General features: G+C 38.3%; 1 protein-coding gene across 3 annotated transcripts in view; it reads right to left on the bottom strand.

Moving 5' to 3' along the window:
• Positions 1-1,590: 1,590 nt before the first annotated feature.
• Positions 1,591-17,614, bottom strand: part of LOC131682539 (transient receptor potential-gamma protein) — a 526,333-nt gene continuing 510,309 nt past the window's right edge. For all 3 annotated transcript variants that reach the window (XM_058964097.1, XM_058964098.1, XM_058964099.1), the window contains exon 22: positions 1,591-3,538. In XM_058964097.1, the coding sequence (XP_058820080.1) occupies positions 3,164-3,538 (375 nt within the window). In that variant the 3' untranslated portion in view covers positions 1,591-3,163. The remainder of the gene's footprint in view (positions 3,539-17,614) is intronic.

The raw sequence follows: 17,614 nt of genomic DNA, 5'->3' as shown, positions 1-17,614 counted from the left end.
CGTTGAAAAAGCTGTTCGACAACATGGACGGAACGAGATTGTGTGACATCGGCCGAAAATAGCACTGCTCCTATGCCTTGATTCACCGAACCCTCAAGATGGAGGACATCATCTATCGGAAGAAGACTCGGTCCCCCGAGTATAGGGACGAGCAGATAGCGATCGTGAAATCGCAGTGCCGGTGGATGACGAAGAACTACCGCGGGACGTCGTTCGTGCTGGACGACGAAAGTTACTTTCCGCTCTCGAAGACCCACATCCCAAGGAAATGACAGCTACTATTCCCGCGACAAATCGGCCACACCTCCCGGAGTACAATATAAGTTTGAGCATAAATTAAAAAAAAAGTTATGCTGTACATCACCATATCGGACAGAAGGATTTCAAAGCCGTGGTTCAAGCCGAGTGGTTCTTAAAGGAGCATCATTCGGATGGGAAGTACGTCTTCTGGCCGGACAAGGCGTCTTCCCATCACGCCAAGAAGACGCTGGAGTATCTTGAGCAGAAAATGATACCATACGTACCGAAAGAAAGGAACCCGACCAACTTACCCCAGCTACAACAATAGACCTAAATACTGGTCGCAGTGGTTCGTCTACAACAAAAAAAAACTTACCGCAGTGCCGTCCCATTGAGGATTTTTTCGGCTCCCTCAGTGCTCTAGTGTACAAAAACAATTGGCGAGCCAAGGATACGAAGCAGTTGACCAGCAGGATCCGAAATTGTATCCGGAAGATGGACGTCAGTGCTGTCCAGCGCTCTTGTGAAAGCATCGCGACTAAGTTGCGTTGTACGGCTGACAAGGGCCCCTTCGCCAATATTTGTTGACGTTTTTTTTTGAAGAATAAGCATTATGTTTTTAATAAAAAAAACTGAACCCGCTGATTTTTTTTTTCATTTCTCATTCATGACTGAAAAAATTCTCATTTTTATTGAACACCCGTTATATCGTGACAAAGCTGGGAGCTAGTTCGCTCACGAAACTGGCAGCGGTACCGAGAGGAATTCCGCAGTCGGGGAGCTCTCAGTCGGAATAGGATAGAAGGAGCTAAATGGCAAAAGAAAGCGAGTATCGGTTTCGGGAGAAATTCTTCCGTAATGGAATTCTCAGTCGGAGTAGGGTGAGTTCACCGTCGGAGGCTATCCGAGTAGGTCGCTGTAAAGCTGGAAGTTAAAAAAATGTATAAATCTAATTTTTAAACGCATCACTACTATCTGGTTCTCTTGGCAATCGTGGAATTATAAATCATTTCAATGATACTTTACAACTCTGAATTTTGGCCCATCTGAACCAATTGGAGATGAATTTGAGATATAAAACTAACCCAAAGAATATAATTGCCTCCATCAAACGAAACAAATTTGACAGTGGAGGATGATAAGGGCCGCAAATATGTAGAGGTCAGAATCGGGTTGGTTGCCTTACCTACCTTTTGTTGCTTCTCGCCAATAGGAAAGGCTAAGCAAAACCGCATTTGTTTTATTTCCATCTGAACCAAAAACCCCTTGCCTACCCCAGGAACAGGAATTGACAGGTGAGCTCCACACAAGTATTTCTCTATAAGAATAGTTTATTTAAACCAACACCGTTTTCGTCTATTTTTATTCCTTTTAGTTCCATTTCTCAAAAACATCCTCCATTTAATTCCATACTGTTTTTTTCATATTTCATATAATCTTCGTAACTAATGACTGGAATTTACGGTGACAGATTCTAAATTTAGTGTGCTTATGTTAGGATTTACTTTATATCCATTAGCTCTAACAAATTGTCTACTGGAAATCTCTGCTAGTAGTAATGTTCACATAGTTGTTTTCATCTTTTTTTTTAGGTAAATTCTTGTTGCTTCTAGTTTGAGACGTTTAGCCTCCTCAACCCGTGTTGACGTACCGTTGCGAACGGTACGACATGTTTTGTTTCAAAATGGTTAAATACTTCCGCTTCATCTGACTAGACGTAGACATCGACTAGTTCGATCGATTTCGTTTTCGTCGTGTTCTACCTTCCAAAACTATCCCACTAATGTTGTCATTATCAAATCGACCCCTTCTATTAAGTATCCAACTGACTGCTCTAAATGCACAGCCTACCTTGCCGCGAACGAGATATAGTAATTCTTTGCTAACATTTATTAACTGTCTTCATCAATAATAAGGCCTCCTTTGTTTTCTTCGCATCGTTAGCTGGGGATTGTTCCTCAGTATTTTGTGTGTGTGTGTGTGTGTGTTTACCGGTGATTTGTGCTATTTCTTTCTATTAAATATCTGTTAATGCTTTCAATGTTATGTGTTATTCAACAGGGGGGAGCTCTACAATAGCTTTGGTGTGTATGAGTTAACTCTGCTCTGAAATGTTGGTATACTTTTATTATGTGTGTTGTTTTGTGATATATGCTTAATTACATATATTATAGAAAAATGGGTTGGTTTCGTCACATTTTCAAGCATTCATTGGTAAATACTCGCAGTGCAGGTTGTAGTACGAAACAGCTTGTGGTTAATAAAATTTAACATCATATCTTTGGTTGATGTAACTTGATATTGTTTTCTCTTTCTCAATTTTATCTAGTGGTTCTAAGAGACGTGGTCCCTTAGTGGTTTGTTACTTAAAATAGTAATCTCATCTTGCTAGTGTAATTGAAATATCTAAGTTTGACTAAAATCCATAGTTTTTTTGGATAGGCTTTCTACATAGAGTTTGGTGAATGAAGTGTAGCTTTAGTCCGCTCTTATTATCTACACCGAACGGGCTTCACTCGTTCAATTAAGTGTGTTGCGCACAATTCCCATTTTGTTTAAGTATTCCAGGAGTACTCTTTTCTTGTATAACATCTAAACTAATAATCACATTCAAATAGTCGTTTAACAACATACCGTTTTCAGGCCTCCATAACGAACAAAACTACATAACCAAAAAACATAGCTTCTATTGTTTGACCACCGAAACGTAACCCTTCCAATTGGTTTAGAATTTTGCTTTCAATAAGTTTACATCCGATTATGCTCTCCTTCAACCATTTTTTTTGGTTACTGCGGAGAATGTCCTGTTTTGAAGATGGCAGTTAGCTTGTTTACCTCCCTTTACCCTACCCTTACAAAACGACTAGATAGTTCCTGCTCGAAGCAGCCAATATGTACAAAATCCCGTCCTGCCAAACGGTCCCTATAACCACCCCTGGGACTGGAAGTGCCCCCGAACCGGTGTAACGCCAGGGATCATATACGAGGATTGCTGCGGTTCTGTAACCGAATCTATGTCGACCTCTCTACCCTGTATCCGCAGCAGTGGCTCCGTGTAGCTGATCCTCTTGTGTGCCGGATTGTCCACACTTTCCTCGGTCGTCGACGGGGTTAGCGGTGGATCCAGCTGATTTTCGATTGAGTTCTGCTGGCTCTGGGTCTGCTCGTGACGGAGAGCTTTCACTGGGATACCGTTATCGACCGCGGACCCTTCGGCGATGGTTCCCTCGGAGCTACCGTCACCTTCCGGATCGTCACCGGGAGTACGCGTGGGTACGCTGGAAGCACGCTGTAGCACCTGTTAGGGGGAGAAAGAGATACGGTCAAATTTGCGATGAATACAGTGCAGCAATTTAAACGGCTTTGGTTGGATCATCTTACAGCGACTCGTGATCCGTGAGGACATAGCGCAGATAACACAAGTTTACAAATTTGGGGGTAAACTAGTTAAGCTTTTTTGCCTTTCTCATAAAGAAAGGCTATGCAATCACTGTAAAAATCGACTTCTTAACCGAGGACCGGAGTGCCGAGTGTCATGTACCATTCGATTCAGTTCGTCGAGATCGGAAAATGTCTGTGTGTATGTATGTGTGTGTGTATGTGTGTGTGTGTGTATGTGTGTGTGTCATTTAAACTCACACAATTTTCTCAGAGATGGCTGAACCGATTTACACAAACTTAGTTTAATCGGAAAGGTATAATGCTCCTATAAGCTGCTATTGATTTTTTGTCGATCGGACTGCCGGTTCCGGAGATACGGGTTGAAGAGTGCGACAACTCCGCCCCCTCTCTATCTCAATCCATTCCCACACCATTTCAAAATAAGATCGCATAAAAATAACATTGAACTCATGCTGATTAAGTTGATTAAAAATTATATTTTTATTGTTTAAAGTGTGTCACCGTTGACTACCACGAAAGTTAACGCTGACCCACTTTAAATGTATTAGCACAATTATATTGAATATAACCAGCTAAAGAATCATAGTTTGGATAATGAGAAAAATAAAATCGCACCACTAGGTGGATTAAAAACAAGTATCCTTTCTACACATGGTACGAACATTACCCTTCCTCTCCCAGCAGCTGATCAAGACTACCAAACTAAGTCTAAAACCGCCGATTACTGGTTCTGATGGTTCAAGTTTTTAATTTTGCCCTTTATCTTTTACAAAGCTTTATAACTCGAATATTGATTTCTTTGCTTGTATATAGTTATCTTGTCATGTATATTAAAATGTAATATATACATCTGAAAGCATAAGTAATATAAGCAAAGATAAAATCCTAGTGCTCATGATCGAGAAAGGCACAATTACACCGCTAGGTGGATTGAAACAAGTTTTACCTTGGAAAAGAGCTATTTTCAACCGAAGCCCGTGTTCTAAACTTCTCTTATCGCGACTATCGACCTCAAAGATAGTGATTTATTTGACCGTAGGGATAAAATCATTTAATTTATACACTTTATTCTTCAACGACTTAGACGCGACTACCCGCTTCCTCCAAAATCCAAGCTATCTTCACTCTCTTCATTAAGTTTCAGGGTTGAATTCAATGCCCCGTTCAATTCATGTCTTCTTTATTCTGTCTCAAGTATACAAACTGACACCACGGGGTTCATGATGCCCTCATCATTTAATAAACTAACATAATTTCATCAGTCACCGCGTTCATTTATTCCGTGTCATCATTGGATCCTTCTTCGTCGCTTACGTCTAGTATTCCGATTGCGCAACATGGTTTCAGACGAGCAGCAGCATACACAGTATCCAACAACGTCGTTTCCCGCGGAGTTCCAGGGATGCCTTGAATGCGGTAGCGATCGTTACTGAGTACTTAAGCAATCCGATATGGACCTTTAAATCTCGGTTCGAGTTTCCGACTGTCTCCAATCGCTAGTTTTTCCTTCTCCACAAGCACCATTTCGTCAACTATGTACATATTTTCTAGCTTCGCGAAGCCTACCGTCATATTATAACTTTTGCTGCCTTTGTTTCATCTAAATGTAAAATTGATTTTTTAACGTTTATTTTAAAAGAAACGTACAGAAACCCTCAAACTTTGAAGATTTTTTCAGAGGCCTGAACTTAGGCTTGTGAACCAAACGACTCTGCTCAACAAATTGGGTAAATGTTTGTTATCGAGAAGGAGTCATCAAAAGACACCGCTGCATAGTGGTCGGAAACCCCAAAAACATGAACTTAATTCACTAGAGGCCAAACCATCGAATATATTCACATGTTATCTCAGGCAAAATTTAAGGGGTTTGCCTTAGAAAACGCTTTATAAATCGATAACATTAAGTTCTACAAGCTCAATTTGTTAAACAGAATTCTTCATTATGAGCATTCCTAAAACTTTGTCGAAGACACCAACTTTCTACCTTGTCATTATAAAAAGTTAATTTTTCTAGTTCAATCATAGTAAGCCATGCCTCAATTTAATTTTTATCAGATTGTGGGGAAAAATCTTACGAACAATCGATACACTATGAATAAATTCAATGGTTTGGCCTCTAGTGACGTTTTTGGCATTTTCGACCACTGTGCGTTGCCTGCTAGCTCGTGGTGGATTCGGATTGTTTTGTAGTAGTTGTTAAGCCAACCGACTAAACTTAAACCTCTTGTATCTCGTAATCCTCATCCATCCGGGGCAACCGTTAAGTACTGCTTTAGTAAGGATTGTGTTCTTGCTTATTTTGTTTTGTGTTAATCGTCATGTTTTTATCCATAGCTACTTTTCCTTACTTGCTGTCAAATTTTTCCTTACTTGCTGTCAAACCTTCGTGATATATCTCACCTGCTCAGGTCTGCTGCAAATATCGTACCCTGTTGGACATGAACCGATCCGGGGGTGTCGACCATAAGGATTTACATCTGTTTACAACCACCTTCGCCGGGTTTCTTGTCCTTCTTGGTGCTAGTCGTTCCTATTTATCTGCTAGCTGGTGCTGAGAACTTCTTGGCGGCAGTATTTCACCTTATACCGATGTCCATTTTCGCGATCCATTTCGATGCCATTCTAACGGATTAATCATCGGCGGTAAAATTTCTCTAGACAACGATATCCCGATTTTCTCCAATTTCGTGTTTTTCCTCCTTAACTGCCGTTGCTAGTCCACTGACCGACATCTACTGTATACTCACTATTTTTGCTTATATAGAAGCTTATCGAAACGTTAACCGATCCTTCAGAGAAGCCGTCCAACTTGACATACATCCCTTTCCAGCCACCCTCGCAAAGTTTCGTCCTTGGTTTCTTCATTGACTTGTTTCTAGAGCGACCGAACTCAAATGACATTTTGTGTGTCCAAACGGTTTGCTGTATATTTTTTTTCGTGGACAGGAAAATAATAAATTTTTAAAAGTAATTCAAAACGCTCATGGGGGGGGGGGGGTTTGAACCCCCAATCCGCCCCCCCCCCCGTGCGCACGGGCCTGGTTAATGATCACAAGTACGGCGGATCTGACGGAACAAAACAATATAGGGGAATTATGGTTAAAACCGACACCTTAAGCTTAACATTTTTTCTGAGTTGCCACAAAACCAATAAAATTATAATTTTTATCCAGAACTCTTATTCAGAAAATTCTTAACAAGATTTAATTTTTTCAGCGCTTCAAAAAATTAATTTCATTTAAACTTATTGGTTGTAAAACTTGGAAAACAAAGTGGCACTGCGGGTAAAACCGACACCCTATAGGGGTAAGATCGACACCCCCTTTAAGTTATTTTCTCTCCACTTTATAAAAATCTTTATCTTTATTAAAAATGAGATGTATGCGTGATTAATAAAGTGTGAGTATGTATGATGCAAATATGTGCTTTTTATTGCTTCATCATGTAGTGAGGGGAAGAAAGTTCGAAAAGTATACGTATAAGAGTATTTTATGCTATAGGATTATTTATTGATATGAGTATTTCCAAATAATCGTTGCGCACATCATTGCAACCTCCAGTGTCACTTTATTTCGTAAGAGAAGATTTGCAAGCGTTATACATTCTGCTAATTGGATTCATTCACTTATAAGTGACACACACACACTTCTTAGTAAAACTATCTTTTTCTGATTTGATTTTTCGGACTCTGATCATCAACGATCTATTAGGGTATACACAATATCATTGTCTCATTGTGATAAAGTTCGTCTATGACAAACCAAGAGAACACTAGAAATTCGGTTTGATGAACTTTTTGCAGAAATAGCAAGAGCTTCGATAGAATCAGATAAGCAAAAATTCCAATTTTTGATTTTTAAAGAGACTTACAAGAAATAAACACAATAAAAGTATTTCTGTGTACTTCTGTTAATACTATAGTGTTCTAATAGGCTAATTGAAGAATCCCAAAAATCCCCTGTATTTTGAAATGAATCACAAGTATACACAGCCATCTTAACAGCGTGTCGGTTTTACCCTAACCATAGGGTGTCGGTTTTACCCCAACAGCGCACATTTTTTTTATAAAATCGATTAAAAATATTGAACTTCTCAAACTCGTCTTCAATGCACCTAGTTGATCATAGGAAAGGCCGATAATAATAGGTACTGAAAAATGGGGCTTTTGTTCGGTTAAAACCTTAAAATCTACCAACGAAATTTCACATCCAGACGAGTATGAACGCTGCTGTCGTATGTTTTGTTTATTTTTATGACATTCGGCGCACTAACGTAAATCCGATTTTTCTTCAAATGCTCTTCATAAACGTACTAATAATAATGTATCATTATGAAATGAATAAAAATTTGATTTCTAGGAAAAGTTGTGGGGTGTCGGTTTTTCCCACAATTCCCCTACAGTTAACTCTCTATGCCGATATTGAAGGGACCATCAACATAGGGAGAGATCGACATATAGAACATTTTGAGACATCTTTTCTTTCAGGACATCATAATGCATACCGGTAAATGAGGTTAGATGCTCGCAGTGATGCCACAAGTACAGATTTATTTAGAAAGGTACAGATTTTTGAAGCATTTTTGGTACAGATTCTACACGGTACAGATTACAGATTTTTGTAAAAAAGTACAGAATGGTACAGATTTTTTTACATGACATTAGAATGCGAGAGGCGATAAACCTGGTTCCAGCAAATCAAAGGGATGATGTCTAAGTGAGGGATGATCCATAAATGACGTAGCATTTTTTGAGTGATTTTTAACACCCCCCTCCCCCATCGTAGCATTTCGTCACAAAATTCTATATACCCCCCCCTGATAATTACGTAGCTTGACGGTAACCCTCACCCCCCTCGTTGTCCCCGTAAAGATCTAAAAAAAATCAAAAACGATGTTAGTTAGATGAAACGGGTAAGATTGTCGTGACATCAGGTCAACCCCTATTCCCCTTTAAAAAAGCTACGTAGCATGACATGACCCCCTACCCCCCTGTCGTCACACATCATCATAAAATACAAAACTCCCCCCTCCCCCATATAATGCTACGTCATTTATGGATGGTCCCTGAAAGCCGAGCGAATCTTCTTGGAGTGCATACATTTACTCTGAGATGCTCCAATTGAATTCCTGCAAGCAGGTTTCTCGCATTCTATTGATATTACCAGCTTCATCTCAACTTCTCGCTGCCACTGATTTCCCCAAATGAAAAATATCTTTAAGAAAAAAATTAAAGGGTTGTGTACAGGACACGACCACGGTGACATTAAAAATATAGCTTTTTTCAAGAGCATGCAAATGAATTTTATTTATCACACATATCGACTCACGTTCTTGTTCACTCGCCGGTTTTCATATGTTACAATTTGCTATATACCCTCCCCATCAAAACATAATTTATTGAAGGTCTTAATTCACTTTTAATCTCACTAGGTGATTGGCATTATTTGGCTGACCCATCTAGTAAAAATAGGCTGGTCTGTCCAGAAAATATATTCAAAAGAAAAGTTCCATATTGAGAGCTGTGATGAGGAAGCCCACGCCCGCCAACGGAAATATACAGATTCTCCATGAAATATGAAATTTCATTTTCCATTTAAATTTTCAATAATGTACTAATGAACTTAAGTAAACAATCTTAAGTTTAAGTATTTCTTGATCGATTAGTGGTGGAAAAAATGAAATTATTTGATAAATTACATTGTTATGCAACGTTCGCACTACCAGTCAAAACGGGTTTTTATGCTATCTTGGTGACATTTTTCTTGTTGCTAATTATTAAAACGTGTTATAACTCTGTAGTGTAAACATTGTATTATTAAACCAATTCTGCAGCGTTTTATGTTATATAGGTGTTTTATGTGGTAATAGGACTGACATAATTATATCTTCAGTACAGCGGTTTGTTTCATAATTTAAAACAGATTTATTTTAAAATTTAAATTAGTATACCCAACCGCATTTGTTGTATACCTTAAAACGCAATTAGAACAGTTTTTTAAATACATAGGGTAGGACAGATATTCTGACTGGTTAAACTGGGAATACAATTTTAAGTCCAGTAACGCTTAAGACATGGCTTGAATTTGAATCGAAAAAGAACACCCGCTGCAAATGCTGCTGGGACGGTAAGTTTTTTTTTCCGTTGTGTGCAGTACGAAACAAAAGTGTTTGAAATTAGAAAACAAAAAGTTCTGCTGGGAATGTGATTGTTTCCAATGTAATTACACTCAGATTTTTCACGCAGGGGATACAGGCCGTGTAAATGAAAACCGCGTAAATTAAAAAAAACGCGTTAATGAAAACCGCGTAAATTTCAAAATCCGCGTAAAAAAACCTGAGTGTACTCTCCTATATAAAATACTACGCTGCTGAACAGTGCAATAACTACAGAAGCACGTTGTCAGATGCCTTACTCATAAAAAACATATAACCGAAATATGAAACATGAAAACCAATTGGCTCTTTACCCTACGCAGCTACAAAGCGCCGTAAACATGGATTAACAAGTTACAACGCACACGCATGCATAAAAATAAATATATTTTTTTCAAACGCAGCACTCTTAAGCAGCACACACCGTATTGAATTAAATCCAAACCACACCACCCACCCACCCACTTTGCAAATCATTCTGTGACACCGTGCTGGAACCCGAAAAATCCGCACACGGCCACCGCTGCCGAAAATGCATAGCGTCTACCGCTTATTGTAGTGCCCAGACGCTGCAGCCATGATCTTACCCGTTCGACATAAGAACAAAAACTGATTCAAACGGGTACGCGTCACCTCTATTTATAAACTAACCGTATATGGTTTAGTCACTTAGATGCGAGTGTGTGCAAATGCCAACGTTACCGAAAATCGATAGCGCTTATTGCATCGCCCGGAGACGATGTTGCTCGTATGGGATAAGAGCAACAACTGATTTAAACGGACATGCGTTGCTTCTATTTATGACTTTTCGTGTTTCATTGAGCAACTAAGCTGCCCTCTCTTGACGGCTGTGTCTGAGAAATCTGCCTCACGAATGGTAATTTTCCCGTTTTTCGTGAACTTTTTAATTTTACCAATTTCCAAAAGTCTACTTTTATTGGGGAGATATTAAATTATTACCAATATTTAAGTTAGGTGTTCCTGAATCGGTTGGTGTATGAATAATTAAAATCCATCCAGTAATATCGGAGTTATAAGCGTGCAAACCTTACACAGTTTCGTTACATGGGAGATAGTTTAGATTTTAGAATGACACCTAGCCCCAGATAGTGGAGTAAGACATTTTTAATGTCAAAAAAATTTAAGCGACCTTGTAATTATTTGGGTACAGAATCCGGTACAGATTTTTCTATAGAAGAGTACAGATAGAAAATATTTTTCAACTCCCGGTACAGATTTAATTGTGGCAACACCATCCTCGTATTGGGGGGAGTAGGGTAGCAAACGACGAGGTAAAGTGCACACGCACTGCTAAACATCAGGTTTGCTGTTTGAGAAGAAATCCCTTATTTGCAGTTTATCATTCTGCCCCATATGTAGGGGAACATGGAGAGACTTGACCAGGTTTTCAGCTAAACCTGCATAAATCTCTAAAAAAAGTTTTCAATCCTTCCAAAGTCATTGAGATATAATGTAAAAAGGTATTGTGCGTGTTCATGATTTTTTACGGAATTTTTAATTTACTGTTTCAAAAGTTATAAAAGTTTGTCTGAGATCGACCAAGGCCTGGGGTGACTTGACCAAGAGAATTTTGAAAAATCAGAACAAAATATAATGACATAAGTAATACTGTAATCCTTTTTTTCCATATTGTCGAGGTCATTAGGTAGCAGTAAAAAATATAAAAGGGTTCATAAATTTCGACTGTGTTCAATGCATTTCCTTTTAAGGATAAACTGTACACGTCACGAAATCAGCCTTATTACTACTAACTTTGTTTACTAGTACAAAAAGATATAGACTGATGTTTGATGTGGGATTTTTGTGACGTGATTAACACTAACAGTAGGTACGAAGCATAGTAAATATCAGAAAAAAATTATCTTTCTTTATCTTTCTTTTAATCTTGGTCAAGTCTCCCCAAAATTAGTTATTGCGATCAATCTCGTGCAAATTTTAGTAATAACTATTTCAATGTTCCGATTTATGTAAAATCATTTCACTAGTTCATAAAGTATAAATAATCTTTAAGTACTTTAGAAGTAATTATTAGGCGAGTAGATATATACAAAGTTTGATAAAAAATTACATCATTTAACGCAAATTTATTAAATACGGAATCTTTTCTATAAGGAAATAATTTTTCATTCCAAGCTTTTAAAATTACCTTAACGGACCGAAACTAGTATAAAAATATTTTTGAAAAAAATTTAAGAACCTAATAGAACACGTCATAGCCAATAATAGAATTCTGCGCTCGGTCAAGTCTCCCCATGTTCCCCTAATTGAAATTGTTTTGACCACGAAAGTATGATTTCCGTGCTACAGATGGCTGCATTTTAAATATTTTTTTTTTTATTTCGATTATAGAGGTTTTAACCTTAAGGTCATTCGCCTCTTCGGGTTAGAAAAATCTCTCATGAAAAATTTCTAACCCTATGTGCGGGGTTGGGACTCAAACCCAGGTTCGCTGCGTACAAGGCAATTGATTTACCAACTACGCTACGCCACCCCCATTTTAAATATTTTTATAGCACGTTAACGTCAAAATTTTAAACCTAAAAATGTATAATTTCTAGAAAACCTCGATATATGCAGATTAAGATGAATTCGTTTTACAAAGTCTCGTAGGAAAACATATTGAATATCCGCTTTACCCTAAATCATGTCGTTACTGCCCCTACATGCAGAATATTGATATAGGACTTAGTGCCCAGATCGCCAATTTTCATTTCATTATGTATATGCTTTGCGAAATCCTGAGAGAAAAAAAAACACATCGACATAGAGAGAGAATAATGCAGGCAAATATAAAGCTAGGTACATCGAGATAGGGAGATATCGAGATAGAGAAAATATCGACATAGAGGAGTTTTTATACGTGCGATCTGAAGGGACCTACGAAATAATCGAGATAGAGAAAAATATCGAGATAGAGAATATCGACATAGAGAGCGAGTTAACTGTATAACACTCGTGAGCACGGACGCCGAGGCTCAACATCTAGCATCTAGATCGTGCTGCGGAACGGAAATACGTGCAGAAACGGCACTACCAACAGAAAAATAGGTCGGTGTGACTACTATTGGTGGCTGGAGCGACTTATGAAGCACTACAGGTAGCACTACTGAGATGAAAAGAAGAATACGGCAGAGGCGAGAATGATGCAGCACGAGGGTGAACGAGAAATGATACAGGCAAGCACGGATCAGAAAAAAAACTCGGTATTTGGACGGAAAAAAACGGTAGATCCAGATAACGAGGAGATGGAGCTATACGACGATAATAAGACAAAGAAGTTTTACGAGATGGCGAATCGTTCTCGCGAAGGCTATGTGTCACGGGACATATGTTTGAAATGATCGATAGGTGGAAGCAGTATTATGACAAACATCTACATTGCGAATCAGTAGACGATGCTAGTAGTGCACTAATCAATCCGTGGACGCGCGCAGCTTACGACAGATTCCCAATACAGAATCTAGTTGAGGATCAGAAGGAAATCATATGGTTGAAGAATAATAAAGATTAACTTTATACTATGTTGCGTTTCGTCTTCGCCTCATCAGAAACCGACACTAACTTATTGTCGGAATAGATTAGCGTCGGCTTGACGCAAATCCCTTAAAACTAAAACACACTATGTGTTTCAATCGAACGACTGATCAAACGTGATGTCCCGTTCGAGCAGAAGTTCTGTTTATGCCGATGAGACACAGTGAAGCCGAAACTTGTCTTGGCTTAGCAGGCCTATGCGAAAGCATTATGCTATATTTCACTCTAAGGAGGAAAATTTGATAAAAATATAGCATAAAGATTAACTGACATGTGACAAAGGAGGTAATTGCGTAAAGCACTCCACTGGGTGAAGAAGACTTAAGAGGAAGAGATTTTACTGGAGGATTGTATGGTGAGCATAGTACTTTGGGCTCGGGTTTTCGGTCGAAAAAAGTACGATACGGTACGAAGCAAACCAGCTACAAAATGTTCATTGAACTGGTTGGCCAATGGGCTATGCTGAACCGTAGTGTGCAGTTGGCCAGGTTGACCCCCGCCAAGGGCGCCAAGCTTAGAGGGACGCTGAAATCTGCTGTATAAAATAAGTAAGGAGAAATATTAAAATAAGTAAAAATAAGTAGGATAAATGCGCTATATAAGCCAAATTATTGTTCGAATTGAAAAAGGGGCACTAAACTGAAATTCCACCAAAAGTGACAAAATGGTACGCTACGGCCCTATCAGTCCCACTCAGATTCATTCACAGTAAATAGTGTTGATTTCAAATATAAAGTTGATAAAAGATTTAATAACGAACCGCAATGACTTCCAATTGAAAATAGCGAAAATTGTTGCAAACTTAACGCTCGTTTTCATAGATGCACAGCAACAAAAATGGGACAAATATTTCATCATGGGCAGTAAAGCAGGCCACCTCCTCAAAATTGTAGCAAAGATCATGAAGAAAGTTAGATCGTTTATCAGCGAGAAGATAACCCCATTTTTTGGTGTTTCTTGAAACACTGAAAGCTCTCAAATTTCCAAGACCATGAGCTGTTTGCTTCGGCTTTGTGTCAGAGCTTCCTGTAGCTGTTCTATTCGGTCGTTCATGAGAAAATGTTTTACCTTTACAACAAATTTCGTATGACTATAGTCTTTGGGAGCAGTCTCACGATGGTGCTCATTAGAGTCATACTCTTCCTGAGCCAAGAGAGCATAACGATTCGTCGTGGTGAGACGTAGCTCTCTTTAGTATTTCTGTAAAAAGTGCTTACAGTGGCTTTGAATGGATTTTGATTCTCTGCGCACTTGCCATTCACGGTTGTATTACTACAATGGCCTATTTGTCTTTATTTAGTGCAAAACATGACGCGCAGTAAAGAACCTTGTGAAGAACAAGTCCGACACAGCAATACTGCTAAAGGCCACCCGATACGAGTTTGAAGGGCCTTACAATTTTGTCCCGTCCTCACTGGAGAAAGCCGTCGTTGAAACAACCAACCACTTCACCCCACGCATCAGCTAATCAAAACGGTAACAACACCGTCGATCTCAACTAAGTAAACCGACATTTAGATGCTGTCAGTCCATCATAATGTCTCCTGGTCCTGCTTTCCATCATAATGGCTATACCGGCGAAGTAGTAACATACCCTTGGTGTTTTCGAACGTAAGGTGTTGTGAACGATCTATGGTCCGATGCAGTTAAAAGGCAGCATGTAGAGATGGCGTATGAGCCACCAATTGCAACAGTTGTTTAGAGAACTATCCATCGTTCACACTAGAGGAGTGCGCCGCGCCGCCGATTTCAGGTAAAAATCGGCGGCGCGCCGGCATTTCGCCGATGTGCTTACTATTTTTACATGCAACTGTCGGCGCGGCGGCGTGGCGCACACCTCTAGTTCACACAGCAAAATATACAAGGCTGTGGTGAGTTGGGCACGTCGTTAAGTGGCAGACCCTTTAAATATTATTCCCAGAACTAACCCGGCTGGCATAAGTAGCCACAACGAGCAAGGTGGGTCGACCAAGATGAAGGAAACCTGAGGAGTCCTCGTGCTCTGCGAAGTTGGCGACAAACGGCGATGAATAGAATAATCTAGAGACGATATATTGATACAGCAAAGGACATAGTGGCATTAGACTGGTTGGTACGGTAGGTAACAAGAAAGTTAAAGGGGTTAGTGCAAAGATTTCGACGTTGTCAAAAACTAATTACAATTGTAAGTAATTGCAAAAGTTTGGAAACGTTATTGAAAATAAATAAAACGCCGCATAACGTGTGGGATATATTTGCCATAATTAGACAGTGTTAATATAAACATAAGAAAAAATTAACATTAAATTTACCTTCAATTACAGCAGTAAGAACCTAATTTTTCTGGTTCCTTATTTGTGAGACATAAACTGAACTTTTACCTTTATTCTTCCTTTTGTTAACCCATTCATGCCCATGTTGTTTGTGGACAACAACGTTTTTAAACAGCTATAACTTTTGATTGGGGCAAGATTTGCTCACAAAAACAAGTAAGGCTAATAAATGTGACTATTGGCTTTCATTTGAGTATTAACGGTTACACGGATCAGCTCTAGAAATGAAGTTATTGCAATTAGTCTGATTGAACTCCGATGGAGCAGTGCTGCCAGGGACCGTTTACGTTGACGACGGAAAATGAATTTTTCATATAACTTCTTTATGTTGCAATATTAGTGAAAACTAATAAAACTTATCAATTTGGACTATTTTTGGCTACGTTTTCCACGCAGTTGGACTATTGTAAATATTCTAGGAGAATTGCAGTGAGCATTAAAAGGTAAAAATTGAGCAGCTTCTAGCACTGCAAGGAAAGTACCTACCTTTATGAAAAATGGTTTTTGGAGTTTCTTGACCCCACCGTTTTAAAGAAAAAATAGTTTTGAAACCCTACATGCACTAGAAAAAAGTTGGGCATGAAAGGGTTAACTTCAAGCCATTATAGAGTTTTTTCAAAAATAGTTAAGCTATTAATAAATGATTTTATTAAAAACAATTTTCGTTTGCGTTTGCTAAGATCGTTACGTTTGCGGTTCAGGTTTTGATATACAGTTAACTCTCTCTATGTCGATATTCTCTATCTCGATTATTTCGTAGGTCCCTTCAGATCGCACGTATAAAAACTCCTCTATGTCGATATTTTCTCTATCTCGATGTACCTAGCTTTATATTTGCCTGCATTATTCTCTCTCTATGTCGATGTGTTTTTTTTTCTCTCAGGATATCGCAAAGCATATACATAATGAAATGAAAATTGGCGATCTGGGCACTAAGTCCTATATCAATATTCTGCATGTAGGGGCAGTAACGACATGATTTAGGGTAAAGCGGATATTCAATATGTTTTCCTACGAGACTTTGTAAAACGAATTCATCTTAATCTGCATATATCGAGGTTTTCTAGAAATTATACATTTTTAGGTTTAAAATTTTGTCGTTAACGTGCTATAAAAATATTTAAAATGCAGCCATCTGTAGCACGGAAATCATCCTTTCGTGGTCAAAACAATTTCAATTAAGGGAACATGGGGAGACTTGACCAAGCGCAGAATTCTATTATTGGCTATGACGTGTTCTATTAGGTTCTTAAATTTTTTTCAAAAATATTTTTATACTAGTTTCGGTCCGTTAAGGTAATTTTGAAAGTTTGGAATGAAAAATTATTTACTTATAGAAAAGATTCCGTGTTAAATAAATTTGCGTTAAATGATGTAATTTTTTATCAAACTTTGTATATATCTATTCGCCTAATAATTACTTCTAAAGTACTCATACATTATTTATACTTTATGAACTAGTGAAATGATTTTACATAAATCGGAACATTGAAATAGTTATTACTAAAATTTGCACGAGATTGATCGCAATAACTAATTTTGGGGAGACTTGACCAAGATTAAAAGAAAGATAAAGAAAGATAATTTTTTCTGATATTTACTGTGCTTCGTACCTACTGTTAGTGTTAATCACGTTACAAAAATCCCACATCAAACATCAGTCTATATCTTTTTGTACTAGTACACAGAGTTAGTAATAATATGGCTGATTTCGTGAAGTGTACAGTTTATTCTTAAAAGGAAATGCATTAAACACAGTCGAAATTTATGAAATGCAACCCTTTTATATTTTTTACTGCTACCTAATGACCTCGACAATATGGAAAAAAAGGATAACTATATTTATGTCATTATTTTTTGTTCGGATTTTTCAAAATTCTCTTGGTCAAGTCTCCCCAGGCCTTGGTCGATCTCAAACTTTTGAAAAAGTAAATTAAAAATTCCGTAAAAAA

Source organism: Topomyia yanbarensis, chromosome 2 (genome assembly GCF_030247195.1).
Source record: "Topomyia yanbarensis strain Yona2022 chromosome 2, ASM3024719v1, whole genome shotgun sequence".
Lineage (NCBI taxonomy): Eukaryota > Metazoa > Arthropoda > Insecta > Diptera > Culicidae > Topomyia > Topomyia yanbarensis.
This window is presented reverse-complemented; position numbering and strand designations above follow the sequence as displayed.